At 36.8% G+C, this 26667-nt stretch overlaps 2 protein-coding genes across 5 annotated transcripts in view; one reads left to right on the top strand and one right to left on the bottom strand.

Moving 5' to 3' along the window:
• Astn2 (astrotactin 2) overlaps window positions 1–26667 on the bottom strand; it is a 911846-nt gene that overhangs the window by 180734 nt on the left and 704445 nt on the right. The gene's annotated exons all lie outside the window — the stretch shown is intronic.
• LOC106025486 (ubiquitin-conjugating enzyme E2 E1-like) lies at window positions 14125–15517 on the top strand. The gene is made up of 2 exons (XM_063244717.1): window positions 14125–14135; window positions 14576–15517. Exons 1-2 carry the CDS (start codon window positions 14125–14127, stop codon window positions 15222–15224), a joined length of 660 nt encoding a protein of 219 aa, XP_063100787.1. The 3' UTR covers window positions 15225–15517.

Genomic DNA, 26667 nt, shown 5'->3' with positions numbered 1-26667 from the left:
AAGAAATATCAACTGAGAAAGACCCACTTCATATATAAGAAATTGTCCAACTCAGTCTGTGGCCCTGTAAATCACAGAAATAACACCTAATTTCCCCTGTCAGGATAAGCTCCACTTTTCAAGCTCTTCTCTCCTGAATGATGAAGACCCAGCAGAACAACTCTTTAAACTAGGTGATAGGAAGAAGGCATGTAAAGCCAGCCAAACCTCCATCTTGCCACACTTAACTTTGCTAATGAAAAAATATTAGAGAAATAAACATATAACCCAGCGAGACACCCACATGGGAATCTGTAATCTGTCTGTTTCTCAAAATGCACAGAGTCAAGTTGATAGGGCTATATGCTCCTCCAGCAAGGAATTATTTTTCTTGTCATTTGGTTCCATATTTCAGCTTCCATCCCATTTAGAGAATGAAGTACTAGGTTTTAATGCATTAAAAATAACAGTGAACATTTTTTAAACGAATCTATATGCCAGAAACAGTGCTGATTGTTTTACATACAGTGAGTCATTTAATTTACACAATCACACAATGGATTAAGTACTCCTACTATTCCCATCATATATAGGATGAGACTGGGATCCAGGAAGTTTAAGTTCTCTTTCTTAGTCACATAGCTATAATTCAGCAAAGCAAAACTCAAATGCACATTTCTCAATTCTAAAGCATAAAATGCTTAGCCATTATGAGCTCATTTAGTCCCTATGTTAAGCATGTAGGTTAAATTTCATTGTTTCCAGGAAATCCTGGAGAAGGTTGAAATTTTAAACAGTTTGAGAGTTACATGGTCAGGAACTCTATTAATATCATAAACCCAGATGATTTAGAGTTGAGATTCAAACACATGTCTTATTCCAGACACAGATTTCTCTTCTCACACTGTTGTTTTCCTAACAATTGAGAACAGTTAATGTTTATTACTTATTATCTGGATATGGGAGGGTGAATGGTATAGTTAACCAAGATCTTGTGAGTGCTGAGGCCTTACCTGCCAGAATAACTTTTCAAAATGTGTCTTCAGGAACCTGAGTTCACTGGCATATTAACTGACTGACATGACTAAGATTGGGGTGGAGGTGGAGGTGAAATGAATTTGAAGAAGACTAGATTAAACACAACCATAGATTAGATTAAACATAGAACTACATTAAATATAGGACTGTTAAAGAGTGCTATGTTAATGGTTACCAGGAACTCCTAAGTAAGTGACATATAAAATGTAGCATGTACCAGACATGCTTATCCACAGGACTTTTGTTTCTTACATGACACGAAGGGATATGGGATTCTTCTCTACTTTGTTCTAATCTAGATTCTCAATCAGAAACAAAGCTCTCGACCAACTAAGAGTTGCTCTGAAAAGAGATCACCCAATTCTGTCAATAACTATTCAACTTCAACAAAGTGAGATTTTCTTGAATCTCATTTATATTGCCTGTCATTTATATTGAGGGTGTTGAACATTCTTATTTCACAGCCCCTGCTTTCTTATATCATCATGAATGCAAGGAACATGTGTGGTTATGAAATCCAGCAGCCCTGGGCTGCTTTGATTAGGTGAGCTCACTAGGACTCTGCCCACAGACCCTGCAATATCTCATTCAAGGAATATAAGTCATTTGGATGTCTTTTTGATGATGTTAGGCCCCCAAATCTCTAGCCTCTGTTTCCTCCTCCAGTGTCACCTCTCATCACTGTTCCTTTAGCGTTCTGTTTTTCAGCCATGTTTTTTTTAACCTTATCTAGTCTTTATATACTAACTCTACCTCTCCATCCAACAATTTGCGTCACTATCAATTCATTAACCCTCAACCTAGAGACTATCTCTTCCAGGCAGCATTTCCCTATCACTGTAAACTGGGATAGATACTTTCCTTTACAATACATCTTTTTCTCTTTCTGTAATTTGTTAAGGTGTTATATTTAATTATATAAGTACTTATCTATTTCACCTAACAGACTGGGTACATGAGTTTTGTCTGTTTTGCTTGCTATTTAATCTCTAGTATCTGATTCAGTGCAGTAGCCTAGAAATTGACTAATTGATCTATCATAAATAACATAGTGCCAGAAATTACAATCCCAAAAAAGGATTCTCCATCACTTTCCCTTAAATTGGAAGATGTTTCCACCCAGCTTCAGTCTTTGCTCCTCATCTCTGCCATGCTCTAGTCCTGCAAAGATTATTAAAATCCAAAGCTCTTATCTTAGAACCTTTCAAATCCTCACTATGTAAAGCATTTTTCAAACTTTTTGAACAAAGCACTCTAAAATAACACAGAGACTAGTGCTGAATTTCTTTGAACTGTCATTTTTTTGTTTTAAGTGGTTATACAAATCACATATTCAACTTTCTAATAGATAAGTTTGTTCTTAATAAATACAATAGAGATTTATTTTACTCAAAATGGTTCCCCTAGAGCAGGAATCTGGTATCAATCCACAGCCTGTTAGAAGCAAGAATGATTGGAGCAAGAGTAAAGCAAGCAATGCTTCTTCTGTTTGTGTATCCACTTGCCATCACCCCATTACTACCTAAGCTCTGCTTCCAGTCAGATCAGCTGCAACAATGCATTCTCTTAGGATTCTGAACCACACTGTGAACTAAGTATGTAAAGGATCTAGGTTGTGTGTTCTTTATGAGAATATATTGCCTGATGATCTGCGGGGGAGCTAATGTAGTAGTGCTTGCATTCAGGAACACCTGCAAACAAAGTTCAACATTAAAAGAGATGTTTGACTGCACAGAGACCACAACAGATCGATTGCTTACAGATTCATACAAAACCACATCAGTGAGTAGTGAGAGACAATTAAGTTGTGTTTGGTGGCAGGATTTATAGTGGCAAGTTATCTGATATACTTGGATTGCTGTATCTGGAGGAAGACTTTAAGTCAAAATCCAACACTTCTTTAAGGGTGAACAGAGCCTGCCCATTATTTTATTTTCCATTTACACTCGTATCTATGCATCTGACACAGTTACATATAAATGTCACTGGAGAACTTCTCTGAAAGGGGGAAAACATACACTGATGAGATAGCAGAATGCTCTAAGACTGCCAATAAAAGGAAAACTGCATTTAAAAGAAGATTCTACAAGTATTACTTAAACTGCATGTCCATTGAAACAGGTGACTCTCAGTGTCCAAGTTTGTTTTTATAGTATGTAGCAACTAATTATTCAGTGAAGCCATGAAACCTTCAAAACTGCATGGCCTCATGGAGGTCAATCACTCTACATTATTTACAAGTATTTACAAGTCCTTAGATTTTTGGAAAGAAAAAAATATTAATAGGAAGACATGAAGTCATTATTGAAGACAACCACTTTAATTGTGTCTGTAGTATCATTCTTAGTGTCTAGCTGCATGGTTATAGCTATGAAGCCCTTTACTATTGTTTAAGAGTTGATCTTGCCCACAGCTAGAGACCTTTATTATAAAATTTTAGAAGAGCCTGGGATGCAAAAAATGGCAAGTGTGCCACTTTGGGATAGCATCATAACTAAACAAAGAGGTAAATAATAGTGGATTCTGGGACACAATTGTTAGCATGAGTGAGTCACCATTTTATGAATTCCAGGATGACAAGTTTACAGATGTTGACAGCAAGGTACCAATACTTGTATTTATGTGATATATATTTTTCAAAGGATGTGCATTAGGGTGGTATGTGCTCTTGATGTTACAAAACTATTCAAGTATTCGGTTATATAGCAGAGAAGCAGGAATAAACTAAAGGAAAAAGAGCTTTAATGCAGTCCTGGGGCTACCATCAGAGCAGCTAAGATTAGTGGCTATCATGCTCTCACTGGAGCCGCCCAAACTCATGCTGCTGGGACTCACTGGAGCTGCCTGATCTAGCACCACTGCAAATCGCTGGAGCCACCCAAACTTGCGCTACTGTGACTCACAAGAGCTGCGGTCATGCTGAAGTTGGAGATCAGTGAGCCCAATCGAGAACAGAGCCAGTGAGGGACCTGCATTAACCCGAGGTGAGTACTGGGAATAAGACCCTCGCATGGGAAAGGGGTGACCAACTGGATGACATGTTGTAATCAGTTAGGACGGACCTGAATTAGGAATGGCAGTGACTTCAGCTGCCCCTACCCAGAGCAGCTTTGGTGGGATCTGCTTGGCCTAGATCATGCCCCTAGCCAGGACCCAATAAGTCATCTCAAAGTGATTCTGTATGAGCAGCACACAGGTTGACTGGCTCAGGGTGAGTGGCCAGCATATGCTGCCCCTGCTTACACATCAATGACCAACTGCAAACTGGAGAGTGCAGAAATCACTAGCCAGCATGCTTCAGAAGAATCATAACCAACAAAGAAAAGGGCTGGGTCCTCCACTCTACACGTGAAGGGAAGAAATCAAAAACATGACAAGAAAAAGAAATAAGAAAAAGGCCCCACACCCCAACCCTGAGAATATTGATCCAGGAGAGGTAAATACAAAAGAAATTGAGGGCAGCAAACATGCGATATCAGACATGGCATCAGTGGACATAAGAAATATCTTTGGGACCTTGTAGAGGAGCTCAAAACTGAAATATTAATTCAAGTAAAGCAAGATATAGGTATATTAATAAAAGAAATGCTAAGCACCTCTCAAGAAGACACAGATGGAAAAATGGAGGAACACAAAAAAAGGAGAGAAATGTTTGATGAAGAATATAAAGAAAACCTAGAATACATGAAGCAGATTCAAAGAGATTCTCAGGAAATTAAAAACTCCATTGAAAGCTGGCAAAACTGCTTGAAAAAAAAAACTAAGGACAGACTATCAAAACTTGATGACAGTTTGGCAATGTGTGATCATGAAAGGAAAGATCTATTAAAAATAACAAGGAAGGGGCTGGGGATTTAGCTCAGCGGCATAAGCACCTACTTTGCAAGCAGGCAGTTGTGAGTTCAATCCCCGGTACCAATAAAAAGGAAAAAGACCAAAAAAACAAACAAACAAAAATAACAAGGAAAGGGGCTGGGGATTTAGCTCAGCAGCATAAGCGCCTGCCTTGCAAGCAGGCAGTTGTGAGTTTGATCCCTGGTACCGATAAAAAGGAAAAAAAAAAAAAAAAAACAACAATAATAATAACAAGGAAATAAGCAGTAACAGCACAAGACTAGAAGATGACAAGTGGTTAAGAATTAAAAAATGTGAGTGAAGAAGCAGGGGTAAAAACAAGGGAAATGTCAAAGCTATTCATGGAAATAATTAAGAAAAACTTCCCAAGCATAGGAAAAGAAAACTTTATTCAGATGTATGAGGCATACAGAACTCCTACCACCTACAACCAAAACAGAGCTACACCCAGACACATAATAATCAAGATCCCAGAAATTCAATATAAGAACAGAATATTAAAAGATGTCAGAGAAAAGAAACAGATCACCTATAGAGGAAAATCTATCAAAGTTACTACAGTCTCCTCGACACAAATCATCAAGTTAAGAAGAACTTAGAGTAAAGTATTCCAAGCCCTGAAAGAAAATAACCTCCAGCCCAGATTGATGTACCCTGAAAAAATATCTCTAGAAATTAATGGAGAAACAAGATGGTTCCATGACAAAGAGGAACTGGGGGAATTTTTGACCACCAGTCCAACCCTACAGAAAATACTGATGGACATTCTAGAGAGAGAGAGAAAAAAAAATAACAGAATTTCAGGAACAGTAGCAGAGAGGCTTCAATGAATAGGGCAGACAGTGGAATGAAGGAGAAAAGTAGACAACCAATGGCAGAAAAATCGCATAACAGAAATGAAGTAGAGAAGGTTGGCTATAATCTCTAACATACATAGACTTGATACACTAAAAAAAAAAGAAAGAAAGAAAGAAAAAGAAATACAAGCAGAGTAAATCAGGAGGTAGGGTCCACCAAGTTGCTCTGTATAGGAAATATAATTAACCTGAAAAAGGGTTTATGGACTGAAAATCAAATATGAGAAACAATGCTCTATGTGACAGAGAAATAGGGGCAACTCGACCAGCACCTGAAGATAGGTTGGAAACACAGGATACTTATGTGCATTAGAGAGTTACTCTGCTATAATGAAGGAAAACCTTGAGGCTTTTGTAGGCAAAGGAATATAACTTGAGATCAAGTCCAGGAGTGAGAAGGTTCAGAACCACTTAGGTAAATATCAGGTTGCCCCCTAATCTAAAAACTAAGGGAGTTAGTGGGACCCAAAATGCGCAGCACACTGTGGGAGTGAAAGGGGAGGAATAGTCTAAAACAAGAAGACAGAGGATATTGTTAATAGTGCATCAGGATTTAAAACCCAATTACTAACACTGCTCATTTAGATAGATTATATTCCATTCCAGTTTGTCTACTTATACTAGATTTGAGGGCACAGACAGCTATCCTGAAAGTAGCAGGATATACTATGGTAATCATCCTTAATTTCCTATTAACTTAATCAGAAGTCCTGTATAACTAACACTGTTTTATCATGAGTGATCTTAGTTGAATCTGATTTGTTAGATTGCTGTTTTGTATTGACATATTTTATGCAAATCTGTCACAATTCATAGTATCAAGTCTGAGAGTATAGGCAACTACACTGAAGATGACAAGTTTCACTAGAATACCCACTCTGGTCTGATTATTACTTGCTTTTGAAGTTTTACACTGTCTACAATTTTTTATTAATATTGTTATATACTGCTATATTCAATTATACTATGCCTGATGAAGGCAACTACACTGAAGATGACAAGTTTCACTAGAATACCCACTCTGGTCTGATTATTACTTGCTTTTGAAGTTTTACACTGTCTACAATTTTTTATTAATATTGTTATATATTGCTATATTCAATTATACTATGCCTGATGATATGGACAATTCTATTAAGATAGCAAGAGACAACACAGTAACCATTGTAGATCACCTTGTACTGTGGTTTTATATAAATTTTTCATTTTGTGTTTTTATAGGAATTTGTTTTGTTTTGTCTTGCTATATTTTGTTTTTCCCTTTAATACCAAAAGGATAGAAATATATGTAGACTTGTGCATGCATAGAACCCATAAACAGTTTATGAAAACTGATTATATAACACATGATGAAATGAACAACTACTTTGAAGAAAAAGAGACACTAACCTACCTAGTGCTGATTCTATAGTGTCATGATGTGAAATCCAGAAATACTATTATTCTTTGTTCAGAGTGATTTTAGTCTATTTTGTTTAATTTCAACATACAAGAAGGTATGAACAGCTATTTTGAAGAGAATGAGAGACACTATGACAGCCATTATTGACTTCTCTATTGTCTGGTCTTGGAGACTTAAAATGCCTTCCTCATCCTGTTCAGATCAGTTCTATACTACGTCGTTTCCTGTGAATTCTCTGTATGTGAAGATATGGACAACTATTTGGAAGAAAATAAGAGACAATATGATAAATAGTGAAGATCTCTGATTGTCTTGCTTTGAAATTTATGTCTCTTACATTGCATTCTTATGTTCTGTTTTGTTGCATTTAATTTTACCCTCTTTAAAATAAAAGAAAGAAAAAATATATGTGTAAAGAAGACAAACAGTCATTTTATGTCATTATGTGCATGAACAGAGCATCAGTCATGACTAACAACTTTCCAGTTCTACTACTCAGGTCAAAGAGGTCTCTTCTGAATGTGAGTCCATATACTGGATCATCTACAAAGTAATATTGATTAGCCCAACAATTTAACATTTTTTGATGGATGTGATTAAAACCATCAACCACAATAAAGTATATGCCCTTCACTCGTGACTGTGCAGCTCTGTGAGATGAGTGTAGAACACCCATGTCTCTTCTTAAACACATCAGTGAGATAACTTTTATTAAGGTAGATAATTGGCCAGAGTTTCTGAGTTAGGAAAGCCACTTCAGAGATTACTTTTTAAAAAAACAGTCACCAATTGCAGCATGATTCATTGTCACAGAATGGTTACAAAACTTGCTTATTCAAGTGCCATATTCAGCCTGATCAGTGAACTCAATCTGAACTTCAGGGGAGAACAACATCTGTGTTCAGGTCAGCAGATAATGTGGCTGCATTCAGAGTGAAAGGAAAATTATGTAGGCAATAAGAGGACTTTTTTGCATGATTCAAACATTTGCAGAGATTTTTAAGGACCTGAACGAGGATCTTTTTTCTCCCAGTTTGGTCATTTATTTCAGCTTTCAAATGAGTGAGCAGTACTTTCTAACCACAACAGAGATCTTAACTGGGAAGGAATAAATTTGCCACTCATTATGTATAATAAAATGAATTAACTTTGTAATTTAAAGTGATCAGCTGCTTGAGATCACAAATATCAATAGCCTTCAAATTTCCATATGTTCTGGATTAAAGCCAAGGCAGAATATCCTGTTATTACCATGTAAAAGCACTGAAAATTCTTTTTTCCATTTCCAGCATCCTCTTTATGAAGCAGGATTTTCTGCAGTGACACCAAGCAAAATGATATTATGGAATACACTTGACATAACACACTTCAGTTGTCTTTGCCTCCTATCACCTGTAAATAGTACTGTATAGTCACAGTGGGAAAAAAAACCCAGAGTATGCCCACTGATTATACCTTATAGTAAGTTGTATAATTGTTTAACAATGTAATAATAACAGAAATAAAGTGCACACCAGGAAAGTGAAAAGACAGCCGACAGAATGGGCAAAAATTTTAGTCAACTGTTCCTCAGACAAAGGACTTCTATCTAGAATATATAAAGAATTGAAAAAAATCATCCCCCTCAAATTCAAAGACCCAATCCAAAAATGGGCATCTGAGATGAATAGGTACTTCTCAGATAATAAATATATGAAAAGTATGCAACATCATTTGTCACTCAGGACATGCAAATTAAAATAATATTGAGAAACCATCTCACTCCAGAAACAGAGGCTATCATCAAGAAATCAACTGGTGGGGATATGGGGAAAAAAGAACACTTCTCCACTGTTGGTGAGAGAGTAGCCTGATATAACCACTATGGAAATCAGTTTGGAGATTCCTCAAAAAACCAGGGTTGGGGGTTCCATTTGATCCAGCTACTACCCTCCTTGATATTTTCCCAGAAAAATCAAAAACATCATCCTACAGCAATATATGTGCACCTATGTTTATAGCAGCACAATTTGTAATAGGTAAATCCTGGAAACAACACAAATGCCCATTGACTGTGGAATGCATAAAAAAGATGTGGTATTTTTATATGATGAAGTACTACTCAGTTATAAAGAAGGATAAAATTGAGGCTTTTATAGATAAATGGATGCAATTTGAGACCATACTCATAAGTGAAATAAATCAGACTCACATGTGTATACATCGTATTATCTCCCTAGTGTAAAAATCTGAAAGAGTAGATAAGATCCAAAATGTACAATAGATACTGTGAAAGTGAATGTAGATGAAACAGCTCAAAAGAAAAGAACAATTGGGATGGGGGAAAGGAGAAAAGAAAGAAGGGAAAAGATTATATATATATATATATATATATATATATAATCTTTTCCCTTCTTTCTATATGTGATAGATAATTACATTACTAATCTATTTGTTCATTTAAAAAGTTTGTACTTTCATTGATCATTTTTTCATGCCTATATTTTGTAATATGAGCAACTACTTTTAAGATAACAATATACAATATATTAACCATTGTTAATCTATCATTTTATTTTGAAATCGGTTTACTCATTTTTATTTTTTCCATTTTAAAATAAAAAAAATTAAAAAGAAATGAAGTGCACCATAAATGCATGAACTGGAATCATTCTGAAAGCCATCTTTCCAACTTCTCCTCAGGAAAACTGTCATCCATGAAGCCAGTCCTTAGTGCCAAAAAGATTGTAGCTTTCTGCCATGGTGTGTTCTAGGGACTTGTCTTACTAATGATCTCAAGAACCTGTTAGAAATTCGTATTTTCAGAATGTAGTCAGATGCACTGAATCTCAATATAGGGTGTGCTATTTACATGATTTCACAAACTTCTAAGAAATGCCTACTACTGATAGATCATCTTTCTATCTGGTGCCTTTCAGTACATGCACTGGCACTTCAAAGTATATCATGCTGGATTAGGGTAATTCGGTTTGAAAATTTTAAAAAATCTACAGAGCTTTAATTGATACTTTCTAGACATCAGATAAAAGAGAACAGTTTGGTAGCCATCTTTGAACTAAATAATGCCATTGTTTTGTACAAGACTGGTTGAACCAAATTCGATTACTTGAAACAAACTGGGTCAATAAAATTTTTTCTTGAGATTTAGATTCAGATGTTATTTGATGTCTCTGAGTATCTAAATAGTATTAGATATAAAATGTTAGGGTCATGTGGAACTATGTACCTTCAAGAAGAGAGAGAGAGAGAGAGAGAGAAAGAGAAAGAGCGAGAAAGAAAGATAACTTCAGAAATGAGAATGTTCAACACTTTCTTGTTTATGCAAGTTAACTGATTCCCAGTGAACACTGGCTTGACAAGGACTGGTATAACTGGGTAAACTCTCTTTCCTGGAGAAGTTCAGAGTAAAACAAAGATAAAAGACTCTAAGATTACGGTTGGTAAGGGTAACCTGGATGCTGGCAGTTCATCTGTGTTCTCTGTCCTTAAATTACATGAAAAATTATTATAATTTCTGTTTTTCTCTTTAAAGGAGCTTTGACTAAGACAATGATAAATATTCTGTTTCTTAGTTTGACATATAACACTTTCACCAAACTATCTCTCTAGCCTCATATGCTCCAAGTTGTTGTTGTCTATCTGCATCCTACTACCAGCCACCTTAAACACTAGTCATGGACCAGGCAAACCAACAAACTTCTGCCCTCATAGATGGCTTCTCTCAGCCTATTGTGCTACTTTTCCCTGCCTACCTCTGATCAAGTCAAACTCAATCTTTAAGATCCACTAAACTATAAGCCTCATTAGAAACTATTTCCTGATTTCCCAGAAGAATTGAAGGCCCTATGCAATATGGGCTACACATATTAGTGAATTTATCATATTCTACTCAGTTATATGTTTGCTTTCCCTTTCAACTGAACCATGAGTTTTTACTTTGTTTTACCAGAAGCTCTTTGCACAAGGCACAACCCAAAGTAGGTACTGCATCAATGTCCGTTGTATGAACAAGTGTTGAATAGATGAGTTGTAAATGGGGAGCTCCCTAGATGTCTAATTTTTGTGATCCTAGTAGACCTGCTCAGTCATCAGGGCAGTAGATTCTGCTTGTGTTGTTCTAAACTATCTCCAACCCATTTGTCCTGCCTGTCATTGAGCTGATAGCAATTGTGAAAGTGATGAATAGCAGACCAATTATGAGGAATAGGAAACATCAGTTATAACTCCAGGGAGAAGACATAGCCATATCAGTAGCCTCATCCATCTAACTGAGTCATCTTTCCAAGGCATTCTTCCCTGTGACCTTGAATTGCCAATCTTAGTTTTGGACAAATCCAAATTCTTCAGAGGATGGCTCCTCCTCTCAGCCTGTCTCCTACAAGGCGTTGCTCCTGGCCCACTCTGTCCTGGAAGAGAAAAACTGGATGGAAACTATATACTTTTCCTGAGGGAAATCCTTAGCCAAGTATCTGAACCCCACCCAATAGACAAGACCTGTCTTCTAAGTCCTACTATCCTTTGACAGATAGTGACTCCTCTCCCTTGTGGTGAGAACATCTGGAGATGGGAGGTGGGTGGAAAGGTTTCAAGTGGAGGATTTGTCCAAGAATGTAGAGTTTATGTCGCTAAATGCTAGCTTAAGTTCCTGAGTAAAGAACTGCAAAATTTTCCTCTGTGGCCACTAGTGATCTCATTTTTCCAGTACACCCATGATCCCTTAGGAAGCATGAGGGAGAAAGCTTCCCTTGCTTGAAGTTAGAACTAAGAGTTGGGTCCAAAAAAGGAATTCAAAGCACAAGAGGGGTCAAGCTTAGTCTAGACCCATACTGACCTTATCTTAGCCTTTTTTTTAAAGGGTGAAGTAATAAATATTTAATCTTTATGGGCAATATAAGTCATATGCAACTTGACCATGATTGTGGTAACACAAAAATAACTTTACACAACCATAAGCAAATTGGTGTGACTATATCCAACAGGACTATTTACAGACATCAAAATTTGAATTTTACATAGTCTTATCTTAGTCTTTCAAAAGGAGTTTTGGAAATTTGGCTGAGGAAGTTATGAAAGGAGAGACTCTTATCAGTTTCATTATAACCATATTTGTATCATGCCAAGTTGAATTCCGAAAAGTCTAAATCACTTAACTCAGAACAAGATGCTACACATGGTAGAGGGACAGAAAAACACACAAGTTAAGAGCATGGTCACTGGAATAAGACTCCTGGATACAAATCCTAGTGTTATCACTAAGAAGCTGGTAAAAAGGACTTCAGCTTTCTCCATGTTAAAGTGCTTCACTTTCTGCAATGTTAAACCAGGGTGTCTTAATATCTACTTGTATAAAAACTGCTGTGTCATTTACAAAATGCCTAAAATAATGCAGATCTGTACAAATATCCACACATTAACATATATTGATAATTAAATGAATATTGACTAAGCCTTAAATGCAAATATTCTCTAGATCAAAGTAATTGATGAATATATTAGAAAAAAAGTGTTTGTATTTATTTAGAGAGAAAAGAGTCCAAACATATTAAATACACTCACATAAGATTGTGTTTATCCTTTTAAATGTTGCGTACTGGAAAAAAATATGCTGTTGGAGACAACTGGTGGAAATACTTTGTTTTTTGGGGAAGCATGACTTTCTTTGTCTCTGAGATCTGTGAAGGCAAGGCAGTACTATTCATTTATTCTTATTTTGTGCTGGACGTTTTAATCAGAAGCAAAAGCATAAAACAGCAGGAGAAAAAGGAAAAAAAGAGAAAGGTAATGAAAATGAAGAGGAAAGACACTACAACGAATATTTATCAAACTTTTAGTCATATGAGGCATTGCTAAATGATTCACATGCATTTATTTATTTATTTAGGTCTTTTTGAGACAGGGTCTCTCTATGCAGTTTAGGCTGGCTTTGAGCTCACTTTGTAGCCTAGGCTGGTCTTGAACTCACAACAATCCTCCTGTCTCAGACTCCTGAGTGCTGGGATTACAGCCATGAGCCAACACACCTGGATCATAATTTATTTAACAACTGCTCTATGTGTTAATACATTATCATCCTCATTTGGATTCTGTACATTTGTTTTTTTTTTTTTTTTTTTTGGTCTTTTTCATTTTTATCAGTACCAGGGATCGAACTCACGACTGCCTGCTTGCAAGGCAGGCGCTTATGCCGCTGAGCTAAATCCCCAGCCCCTGGATTCTGTACATTTGAGCTGTATTTATACACTAAATGGTAAAATGAGAATTTAAACTTAGGTCTGCTTGATTTGGATACGTTTTTTTCTTTACATTCATCATTATGTATAATACCTAAAACTACTATATAAAAAGGTTTTTCTTATTATCTCCCTTTTGCTGATATAAAAATGAGTTTCTAATAGGCTAACTCTCATGTATAATGCTATCCCACAGGCAAGCATGAAATTAGAATTCAAACCTAAATCTAGTGGACCCCAAAGTCCACAACCTTTCAGTGAAATCTCACTAAATCTCCTAAAAATCTCAAAATCTCACTAATAAGTATGCCTACCTTGAATAACATTAACATATGCCCCAATATATTAAAAATAAATACATATTTATGTATACCTCAATGTCTAGATCTGTTCAAAATTATTGTCTTCATATTTGAGAAATAAACACCAGGGAAGCACTGTGGAGGGATGAAAAGTGTCTGCCCACATGATTCCCTTCCCCAAGAAGCTACTATGCTTCCATTAACTGGTATTGTCTGACTTATTTTTTAAGAGTATCAATACTTTCCCCAAAAAAAGGATTCATGCTGAGGCACAATAATAATAGCTACTTAAGTAGCCTTGAAGGAGCCAAGTCCAAACTATTTGGAGAGTAGATGTATTCTCTCTAGAAAAGGGAAGGGAATTTTGGATTGAATTAATAGCAGGTCTTCATTAAGTATTAAATGGGGGTAAAACTGAACTTAGATTATGAAATAGAACTTAGCTTCTACTGCACTGAGAGATGACTCAAAGGTGAGAATAAAGTTCCGCCAACAGGGAAAGATGACAATAGCTAGTGGCGGGAAAGTCTCTGGAATCCCCCCAAAAAAGCTTCTTGGTGATAGAAGAGTCTTACCCATTCAAAGTATAGTAGGAGATGATGATGAAGTTTGTGCAGTTTACACAATGGGACCAAGGCTACAGGAACTGTATAAACAGTTGTTTATACAGTAGACTCTAACCTACTGGTTATGAGACACTGATGCTTCTCCTCATGAGTTTCAGTCTCTTTTATCCACTCAGCTATTTTTAATGCCTACTAAGTGTGTGGCAGTAAACACAGAAGCTATTATGCTCAAGGGCAAACCTAGAAATCTGAAAGCAAGAGAATTAGCTTTTATCTTTAAGTCTGTAGGTTTGAAATAGTCTCTATGTGTTTTTAAATCTCTTTATTAAAAAAATAATATATTAAGAGAGCTTAACTTCCGCTTCTCTCCCACTTCCGCTTCTCTCCCAGCGAGAGAGACACGAGTGGCCAGGCCCAGCCGCAGCCGCAGCACAGCCGCCGTGGCGGCACGGAGGAGCCAGACGCAAAGAGAGCAAACCGAGAAAGAAACAAACACCCCCAAGAAGAAGGAGAGTAAAGTCAGCATGAGCAAAAACTCCAAGCTCCTCTCCACCAGCGCCAAGAGGATTCAGAAGGAGCTGGCAGACATCACTCTAGACCCTCCGCCTAACTGCAGTGCGGGTCCCAAAGGTGACAACATCTATGAGTGGAGATCTACCATTCTAGGACCTCCAGGATCTGTGTATGAAGGTGGTGTATTCTTCCTAGATATCACTGTTACTCCAGAATACCCCTTCAAACCTCCAAAGGTTACATTTCCGACAAGAATCTATCACTGTAACATTAACAGTCAAGGAGTTATTTGCTTGGATATATTGAAAGATAATTGGAGTCCAGCACTAACTATTTCTAAAGTCTTCCTTTCTATCTGCTCACTTCTTACAGACTGTAATCCTGCTGACCCTTTGGTGGGAAGTATTGCCACTCAGTATATGACAAACAGAGCAGAACATGACAGAATGGCCAGACAGTGGACCAAGAGATACGCTACATAAATTGAACTGCGCTTTCACAATTCTTACATTATTTGTCTGTCACAGAAGAGAGCTGCTTATGATTTAAAGGGGCAGGGGAGGGTGGGAGTTGGTAAAGGGTAGGGTATTTCTATAACAGATATTATTCAGTCTTATTTCCTAAGATTTTGTTGTAACTTAAGGTATCTTGCTACAGTAAACAAAATTGGTAATAGCAACTTTTAAAACTCATTAGTTCTACAATATTGGCTGAAATGTAATACAGAAAAGAATGTATACTAGATATTTGGGTTATATTTGGATTCAATTGCTTGTATGTAATTTTTAAACAGCTTAATCTTGTACAGGTTACACACATGGCAATTTATGTAAAGTCATTGTAAAGTGACATACTTCTTTGTTTTAAATTGGAATTTGGCCCTTCTTGGAAGGGAGCACTGATATTTAACAGAGTTTTTAAGACTGTCATCTCATATATATATATATAAATAAATATAAATATATATATATATATATATATATATATATATATATAAAATAAATGTGGCTATAAGACACCATGTAGGATATGAGTAGTTAATGTATTTTATTTTATATGAAATTTACTTTAAAGGTTTGAATCAGGACTTCTGAGAACCTGTAGTGAAATACCTTAAGCTGTTAAGTGTAAGGCGTGGAATAGGAGTCACTCAGTGGATTAGTTATATGTTGTAGACTTCTTACGTTTGCATTTGTTATTGTGTTAATAAACCATATTAAAAACAAAAAAAAAGAGAGAGAGAGCTTAGAGGTGTTGGAGTTCTTTCAAGGCCTAATAAACAGAGTGATTGAGATAAGACTGATGGCTGTGATTAGAACAATGGTGTGTCCACCAAAATTCATGTTGAAAATTAATCCCCACTGCAATAACATGATGTATGGCCTTTGGGGAGGGGTAAATTATGAGGGTTCTATGCTCATGAAGGATTTAGTGCCTTTGTAAAGGATCTTAAGATAGAAGGGGGCACTTTTTTGATATTCTGTCCCTGCTGCCACATGAAGACGTCATATTCCTTCTCTCCAGATGATGTAGCAACAAGGCACCAACTCGGAGGCAGAGAGTAGCTGTCATCAGATACTAATCCTGCCACTGTCTTGATGTTGGAATCCCTAAACTCTAGAACCATGAAAAAATAAATTTCCATTCCTTATAAGTAATCCAGTCTCGTGTACTTTGGTATATTGGCACAATTAGACTAAGACAAAATGTAAATAAATCCTTAAACTCACATAGTGAAAAACTGTTGATAGAACTAAGGACAATTAACAGGTGAGAAGAAAAGTTCTACTCAGATCTAAAACAGCTTAGTATACCTGAAAGTCTCTTTCGCAAGAAAGGGGAATAATTTTTATTGAGTTTCTTCAATAGCAAGCATGGTTATAAGCACCTTATGTAGATTATCTCAATTCATTTGCAAAACAATTCAATAAGACAAACATTACCAATCCTATTTTCCTAGTGAGAAAACAAAAGTTTAAAAACTCAAGGGTCCAAACATGTCCAAAGGAACACAGAAACTTTGTGGTACCTGATATTTGAGCCCATGTTCTCAGGTTCCAAAACACATGCTGTCTACTAAGTCATTACCTAAGGTTTACTCAGTAAAGTATTGATGGGTAAAAACATTAACAATAAGAAGAAGAAATACACAGGAAAGTATTTTGACGGTTGAGGATGGAGCTTAGTGTCAGAGCACTTGCCTGGCATGTATAGGGCTCTGGGTTCAATGTCCAGGACTTGAAAAGAAAAAGCATTTTTAATTCAAAATAAAGAAATCTGCTTCAGTAGTTAAGAGCAAGTGGCTTAGGGAGCCACTGAACAGGCCATTCCTAGGTGTATTATGACACAAACTTTTTCAGGACAGAGAAGAAAGTGTCAAGCAATGGATAAGGGCTGGCCTAGATGCTTAAGCAATCCCTCTTACGCTTTTTTTTTTTCCTCAGGAAGTATAGAGAAGAAAGGGCAAGATCAACAACAGAAAGAGGGAAACTAGTAAGACAAGATCTTGTCTTTCCTTAGCATTTATTATATGCCAGGCACAAGCATGCTATTACCAACTCTTTATAATACAGTAACCTCGAAAATTAGTAACAACTAAACTTACACAATACCTGAGAGACTAAAGCTCAGAGTCCCTTGCCAAAATAAAGAAAAGGAATAACCAGGATTTGATAATGGATTTGACCTGCATCAAAGATAAACAAACAGAGCTGGGGATGTAGAACAGTGGTGGAACACCTGCTTAGGATGCACTGGCCCTGAGTTCACTTACCACTATTTAAAAAATTCTTAACTACTGGAGAAAAAAACAAGTTTTTCTATTAATCATTTTGATTTACAGGTCTGTCAGTACTACTTGTAGTGAATTTCAAAACAAAATTTTAAATCATGTTTGATTAAACTTCTAGACTAAACTACCAGATTATAAGAAAAATGGGGCCAGAGGAATATGTAAGATGGTACAATGGGGATACAACCAGCAGAATTCAGGTTGGAGGTAATTGTATTTACAAACAATTTAGATGCATCAATGAAAAATTCTAAAAAATAGAAAGAGATGGAGGAAGGAACCTATATATTAAAAGAAACTCATTTAACAGCCAGTAACAATACTTGAAATTTACTTTTACCCTAATTTGAACAAACAAGTTGGTATCAAAGATTATCAGGTTATCTAGTTAACACAAATAAGAATTGGATATTGAATGATATAGAGAGATTATTAATTTGGGGATCTTGGTAGTGATATATAGGCTATTTTGTGTTTGTCTTTTAGATATAGACTTTAACATTTACACATGATCTAATGTTCAAGAGGTTTTTCTAAATTACCAGGGAAGTAGGGAGCCAGATGGAAGAGGAGGTAACACAGGCATAAATTGATCATTGATAAAACTAGGTGACAGGAACATGGTAGTTCCTAATGCTACTCTTTCTTTGTATGTTATATTTTTAAAATTAAGTTTTAAGGTGATATCAGATCCTATAATTTAATAGTACTCCCCAAAATGTTACAATTTGAAGATGAAGTAAAGAAGAAATTGAAACACATGATCCAATGAGAAGTCATGTTCCTCATGGTCTTCCCTTTCTCTTAAGGTATAAGTTTGTGTCCTGAAACTCTTCTATTCAGACATCCTAGGAGTGATACGAGTCTGTTGGCCCACAAAGGCACTGCACAGACTATTTGTGTAACAGTTACAAACTCAAGCTGTTTTCAACTGCATATGCCTGATGACTTGTGAGGAACATCTGGAATGAGTTCTTTTTTTCTTCTTAGATTAGAGGGGAACAGAAAGTGAGAGTTGGGTTGTTTGTGAATTCTCCCTGGGCCTTTGGTATCAGTGCTGACTGAAGTTGCTTAATGACCCAAGAAGAGACCCCTGTGAACAGGGCCAAGCTCCAACAGGGGTGGGACCCACAGCCCACTGTTTCTGGAAGTGCAGCAGTGTGGTGGATAGGGCAGTCTTTGCATGATACCTTCAGATTCATGATGGCTGTGTGATGAATGCGTGGATGTGAGAAAGCTAGGAAAGGATTTCCAGCCCCAGCTCTGACATTTTCTAGTCCTGTGGGGCTTCAAGGAATGATTGCCTGTACTCTCTGAGCCTGTTTTCTTATCTATAAAATGAAAATAAACATTGCTACCTTCATAGCCCTACTGAGAGAATTCAGGAATCAGTGTAGCATGTAGGCATACTGATACAAGCCAGTGACTTTTTTTTCATACACCATGTATCTGTTCACATTTAGTTGTGCTTATTGGATTTTTGTGATATCAGACAGTACATCATAAGCTGCTGGTGAAAGCAGAACACAAGTTGGTTCACTCTGATCTCATGAAGTCTGCCCCCTAGCGTACAGGAAAATATTTTGACTCAGTATAATAAAAAGAAGTCTCTGAATGGAGATGGAGTTAGGAGTCATTGAGCACACCATTTGAAAAGTAGGAATGTTCAAACACAAGCCCACAACTTCTTTCAAGGTGTGGTAGGAAAGAACTAAGAAATAGACTATGGTTGTACTAAATGCCTATGTTTCTCTGTTCCTGAATGTACTGCATTTTCTTCCTCATAAAGACTGAAGAGGTCATAAAATAGTAAATTTTGAAGAGGACATACATTAATCAAACAATTACAAAAAATAAAATTATAACTAGAAATTATAATACTCTATTATGAAAACAATGAAGAGACTGACAAAAGTCAGGAATCTTGTAAATTGTACTGCTAAAATCATGGATATGCCTGTATCATTGTGATTGTTGACTTTAATTTTTTTCAGGAAGATACCTACAAAGGGAATAGCTGGATCAAATGAAATTTCTAGTTCTAGTGTTTTGGGGAATTTTTGTACTGATTTCCATAGTGGTTGTACCAGTTTACACTCCCACCAGTAATGAAAAAAAGTGTTCCTTTTTCCCCTATAATCTCACCAGCATTTGCTATAAATTCATTTCCTGAATACATATAAGAGATGGAGTGGTGTGGGGTGGGGGGAGAAAGGGATGGAATAAAAAAAAATTAAATACCATGTATACGTATCAGTTCCCCACAATTCATACAATCATTATGTACTCTAAATATATACCAACAAAACAATAACACTGAAAACATGAAAGGAAGTGAACAAACAAACAGAGGGAGTTATCAAATCTAGAAGCTTTGGCATTCTTGTAAGTGACTAATAGTTTACTACGTGGAATCCACAGAAGAAATGGGGTAAAATACACTCCAGCACCAGGGAACAGTATATGCAAGGTCTCTTTGGCAGGATAAGACATAGAGTCTTCCAGAAACTGGAAAAAGAGCACTGAAGCTTGAAAACAGAGACAAATAAGGAGTAAAAGGTGAGTTTTAAGAAAGTAAAGTGGTCCAGTCCAAGGAACACTTTGTAGCAACGGTAGGGACCTTAAACTTGATCCTGGGAGCATTGGGAGGCCCAAAACTTTTAATCAGGAAGGGATGGAGGATGTTTTAGTTTGGAAAATATCACCATGGCTTCAAGATAGAAAATGAATTAAAAGAGAAAAGAGTCACCATTAGCCAATTTAGAGGCTACTACAATAGCACAGGAAAGGCTGAAGTTGGACTGTGTAAAGGGAACATAGGAGAAATTCTTATAACAAATCTACATGATTTACTAAGCCATATGGTGGGGTACAGGAATAAGCACGAAGTAAGGATATATATCAAGTATGTCTCCTTGATTTTGGAATTACAAGAACTGAGATTAAAAAAGAAAACTTTGACAGAAGAAGACAAGGTCATTTATGGCAAATATACTAGAGAGGTTGACCCTAAATATAGGTGAAAACTCACTATATTTCCGCTGAGTGTTGACAGCCAACCCTAAAATGAACCTGGATGAGTAACTATAGACAGCAAACATAGTTTACTTTTTCAAGGACCTCAGTACAAAATATCCTGAAAAAGTCATAGAATGAAGTAATAATGTCTTTAGTACATAACAGACTTCCATTTTTACACTTTCTTTCTAAAATAGAAGGGAAATAGATGTTGGAAAAAAGCATAGCAAAATGAGAAAAAAAAAAAAAAAAAAAAAAAAAACCTCAAGTACTGAGGTCAAACTCTGGCTCCACCAATTCGTACTTTTGAGCGAGTGATTTCACTTTTCCATGCCTCAATTTCCACACTGGAAAAGAAAGATAATGATGATACAGGGTGAGACTAATGCAAGGGTTCAGTGAGCTAAGTACATAAAGTAACTTTAGCTTAGCTTTTGGCCCCATTGCAGTGCTTAGTAAATGTTTGTTATTATTAAAAGGACAATGGAAAAGTATTCTGTCATTCTCATTCTTACATTTAATAACTGAAATCAGTGTCTCATACAACAAAAAACACTCTACTCTTTGACAATAGGGATGTTTGTGTTAGCTAAGCCTGTGTCTTGTACATCTTACTGAATCTGTTGGTCCCCTGGTCCATGAAAGAGTTATATGTCTCAGTTTCTCAAAAAGAGGAGCCAGGTATTAAGTTCCTCTTTTGTAATTGACCATGACTGTGTTGAGTAATATGTGGATTATTTCTCCTTCTTTTCTTCGATCAATCCTGTTGCCAAGGACTGTCTGACAGTTTGATTCCTGGCCTTTTTGATTCATCTCCTTTTCAGAATGCACAGAGAAGGAGAGGAAGTGGCTCACCAATAGCAGAAAAGATTTAATCTAGATTATAAGAAGTACTTGACTTTTTAAATCCCCAAATCAGGAATTCCCTGAAGGAATTTTTAAATGAGAAAGGTATATGAACAGAGTTGTGGTGAGCGAGTCTCAAGAAATTGCATTTTTAACAAATGTTTCTTTGGTATCATCCCCAGTGATTCTGGTCTGATTTAAGACACTCAGATATAGATCTCTACCCTCCAATAAGCACTCTTTATCTTTCTTATTTGGCTCTAATCATTCTTTTCCTTAACCTTTTAATATTACATTATTTACAAAATGGAGTGCTCCTTTTCTGTCTATCACATATACTCTGGTAAGAATTAAGTTCCAAATGATAAGGATATATCCCTGCTTTGTTCCTGGACATATCCCAAGTGCCCACAACAGTGGCTAACCCCTGGAAGTCTTCAGTCAACATTTGTTACAATTGCTTGAACTGAACTGCCCCTTCCTCAGCCAAGTCCAAGAGCGATTTCTGCAGTAAACCTCCTAACTGATCTCCTAATGTTATTATTCTAACATTTTAATCAAGAACATTCAGATCCAGGTATGGTGACCCTTGTCTGTAATCTCAGGATTTAGGAAGCAGAGGGAGGAGGATCACCATGAATTTCAGAGCAGCAGAGGCTACATTTACATGAGTTCAAGGTCAGCCTGAACTACATAGTGAGACCCTGGGTCAAAAAAATAGGATGGGAATCTAAACAGTCTTTAAAGTCAAGCACACAGACATTAAATGAATAAATCTTGCTCTAAAAGCAGCTGTGGCCCCTGAAATTCATTGCCAGTGTACATTGTGAGTATCCCTAAATTTCGTATCTAGTTATATCTCCTTTTGATTCAAAATACTGAAGGACTCTCAAGGGTTACACGCTCCCCACATTCCTTAATATGGCACCCAACATTGCCCACATGCAGCCTTCTGCATAACATTTTTACATCATTGCAAAAGTGGCTGAACACAAAATATTGGGCTCAGACATTTTGGGTTTGCATTCTTATCCTGCAATTCGCTAACTATGTGACCTTTTTTATATAAATTATTTTCCTCTCTAAAGTCTCAAATTTTTGCTTTGTGAAATCAGCATAACAGTGCACATTTTAAATATATTATAAGAGGATAAAGAATAAGAGAACATGTATTAATATACTTCAAAATACCAGGTACATAGTTGTTACTCAGCAATTTTAAGTTTTGTTTTATTTTTATGTATTTAATTTACCGTTCTTTTTTTTCCAATTTCCCTCAGTATAGATGTAGAGTTGACGAATTTTTGTGGAAAGCACTAGATAGTATGTATTGTGGACCTTGCACAGGTCCACAATACATTTTACTGTTTTCTGTGGTCCCCACTCAAAACTACCACTGTAGCAGGAAAGCAATCATAGATAATACGTAAATAAACGCACGTGGCTATGTTTCATAAATTTGCTTACAGAAACAGGATGCGGACCAGGTTGGTGTATGAGTCCTAGTTTCCCAACTGTAGTCTAGACTAGGCTTGGTACCTTATAGACCTCAGTTCAAACTTCTCCAGGCCTCTATTTCCTAATCTGTTAAGCAGGGCTAATAATAATACCTTCCTCATATGTTACTGGATAGTCAAATCTTTTAGTACATTTTTCGGCACAGTATAAACATCTGGTAGATGTCACTAACTTTATCACCAATAGATTTGCCTCAAGCTGTACTATTCTCTGCTCATGTCTACCTTTACCTTTCCAAGAATCTTTTTCAGATTGTCCTCTCATATATTCCTTACGCTTTCTAACATTGTTTGGATGCTTAGTGTAGTATCTGAAAATCAATCATGCAGTAATGCGGCATTCACAAGAAGTTATAATTGCTTATATCACTTTAGCTTATTCCCTCAAGAAGACCCCAGCTTCTTGAGGGCAGAGACGGTATCTTATTTGGTTCTCTGGCATGTATCATAGTATCTGGCACACACAGAATACCTAAAGAAAGGGGATGGTAGTAATAGGGCTAAGGTATAGTGGCAGTGGTAGTGGTGGTGGGAGAACTGTGATGGTGATGGTGATGGTGAACATGATTAGGATGGTGGTGGTGTTGGCTGTACAGAGATCATGATGGCAGTCACAGTGGGGGCACTGCATGTAGTGATAGTCATGTGATAATAATTGGAGTAGGGGAGTTGGTTGTTTTTCAAGGGATAATTTTTGAGATTCTCTTCTAAATATGATCCAAAAAAATGAAAATGGAAACAAGTCTTTCTGGCAGGGAAAAAGATCTGTAGAAAGGTCAACCACAACAAGACCAAAATTTTATGACACTTCCTAGGTCAGTGTGGAAAGAAAAATGTTTACAGCCTTGAAAATCAGGAAGTCTGAGGATTAGAAAAGATTCCTCTATATCAATAGAGTATTTTAGTCTTCAAACTAGCAGCCAAAATACCATTTGATCTCTTAAATCTTTTTACTTGAGTCCCCCATATATAAAATTACTACCACCCATTTCACAGATGAGAAAACTGGTTCTCAAAGAGGTAAAAGATATTTCTGAGTTTGGTGAGAAGTTTTCAAAATTTTCAATTTAGAACTGACCATGTGACTTAGAGAAAGTTATTCTCCATTTCTAGATCTCAGTTTTACTATTTATAAAATAAATCAGTTGCTGACCTGTAAAATGCACAAGACATGGTATTAGAGCCTCTCTCAGCTAATAAATTATCATGGAGATGGGAGGAAATATATAATAAATAAACCAAGTTGTGATTGGGAAACAAATTGTAGGTATTGGGATACCTCTTTCAACCTCAAAATACTTCTTTTATATTCTACTGAGAAGTTAGATCTGACCTTAACATAGCACCAAAGGGGACTTTGGAAAAAGTTAGCTTGTACTATTCATTATACAGATAAAGAAACAGAGGTCAGATTTAGTTGGAAGCAAGTCTGATGCTGTATAACAATCAGGGTAGAGGCAAAGTTCAGATTCGTGATGTCCCAACTCTCTATTTTACCCAGAGAAAACTTTCAAAGCTGAAATGGACAGGGATAGAGCCTATAAAACATTCTTATAAAACAAGTAAAAGAAAGGTCTCATAGATAGTAAACACTAGAGATGGGATTCAAATCCAACTGTCTGAGTCTTCACTATAACACTCACATGTCTTCCCACATTGGAGACTCTACATAACCCTGGCTAAATTAACAGCCACATAAACTCTTGTGTATTTATATGCCAATTATGCTGAACCAAGTTCTGTGGTGTTAGGATGTGTAAGGGCCATTTAACAAGTGGACAGAAGAGATTTATACATTAATCAAATTCTCCATCATAGAGAGTTTTTTCTTGCTTTTCTTGTTTGTATCCAAAGCATTAAGTATAATTAAGGGCTCCTTTCCACTAGAGACAGAGGACATCATCCTTTAAAATATGTTCATTGGAATGGCTCCAACGAGACCCCAATACCTAAGGAGCTGGTGTCCAACTGTCCCCAAAGCCATTCAAACATCATCCTGTCTGCCATCTAGAATCAGAGGCCAGGACAACCACCACAAACCTCAGGCAAGTAATATCCCTTCTCTATTCTCTGTTGCTCCCTGACCATGCCATCAAAGGGTCTTAAATAGCTCGAGGAGTTAGGTTCTCACACAGGATTTTCATTCTGTATTGGTTTCAGTAATTGATTATAAAGTGAAGGAATATTCCTCAGATTCTTTCATTTGTAATCTGTCCTTTTGCTCAATGAAAGGGCCACTTCCATATGATGTGCAGATCCTACTCTAACATGCCATTTAACTAATACTCTGAGCATCCAAGTGTTTTTAAATACTGTAGTATCTAGAAGAAGTACCAAAGAAACATACTAAAAGAAGACAATTTCAGATAAATATTTTATCAATATAGTCAATAAGACTTTTTGTTATGTGCAAGATACTATAATACTTATTATTTCATTTGAGTCTCATGAAACAGAGGTCATGATACATATATAGTTTATAGATGTGGAAACCGAGGTGCACAGATATCATTCAGCATCATACAGTAAACAGGGAATTGAGGCAAGACTGCTACCCAAGCCAATATAGCACATAGACTCCAGTATTTGCTTTCATGTAGGCAAAGTTTCTTGTATGAAATTCAGAAAAAAGAAAATTGTCACTCAACTTTTCTGGTTTCTCAGATATCAAAAGTGAAAGACTTATCCAAGGCCTTGTTATGACTCAGTATAAGGATCCTAGTCCCTCAACCCCAGGTCAAGATTCTTTTCTGCTTTATCTATGTGACTTTCCCTCAGCATACAGAGATGACAGTGAGATGGGGAGGCATGGGAGAAGAGATGGTAGGGGTCTGAGGCAGAGGCAGAAAAAGCAAATGATGGCCAAAACAAGAGGGACTGCATTTTCTCCATACCAGCTTGTTGGATAGCCATGCTGCCTTGTGCAGGACCGTTTCCAGACCTGCAGTGGGACTCTCTCATCTACTCGTACTACAGCCTGGCTGCCTTGAAATACCTAGTATGTCACCAACTCTCAGCTGTGAAACTTTAAACAGGACTGTCGTTTGGGTTTGGGGAGGGGAAGAAGAAACTGGAGACTTAGAGCAAGCCACCTCTAGTCAGCCAGCTCGCACATTTCTTTCTAACGATCACTAAAATAAAAACATGGAACTAAGAGAACAAATTCCATGCCTTCTACCTGCTTGCTCCTCTCACAATTCCTGCAACCTATGTCCAAGTATTTGGGTACCAACTTTTCACCCCAACCTTCAAACTCTCCTGAGCTCTCTACAGCATTACCCATAGAGAAACCCGTCAGTTTTGACCCCAGATGCACAGGTTCCCTTCTGACCTCAAATGGCCATGCTTACCAGTCTTTGTAGGAACTGGGCATTCTACTTGGAATATCCTAATATTTTTCCCTCCTAAGCCCAATCATTCTCATTCACTTTATATGTGCCTGGCTCTGAGGATTCAGTCTAAATATCTTATTTTAGAGAAGACTCCTCTGACTCTACAAGACTACTTGTCACACACTTTCAACCCACTCACCTACACTTTTCCTTGGTACTTTGCATAGTCTGGCTCTTTATATATTTACTCCATAAGTGTATCAACACCATGAAGATAAAGATCATGTAGTGACATAATTTAGTGGTGCAGCATTTGCTTAGCATGTATGAGGTCCTCAGTTTAATCTGCACTGTAAAAAAAAAAAAAAAAAGATAAAGACCATGTACATTTGGAAGACTGAGGCAGTATGATCACAAATTT

The sequence above is a fragment of the Cavia porcellus genome, unplaced genomic scaffold (genome assembly GCF_034190915.1).
Source record: "Cavia porcellus strain 051 isolate PalLab524CR breed Dunkin Hartley unplaced genomic scaffold, mCavPor4.1 scaffold_1, whole genome shotgun sequence".
In the NCBI taxonomy this organism is placed as follows: domain Eukaryota; kingdom Metazoa; phylum Chordata; class Mammalia; order Rodentia; family Caviidae; genus Cavia; species Cavia porcellus.
Note: the sequence above shows the minus strand (reverse complement) of the source record. Positions and strands in the feature narration are given on the sequence as shown.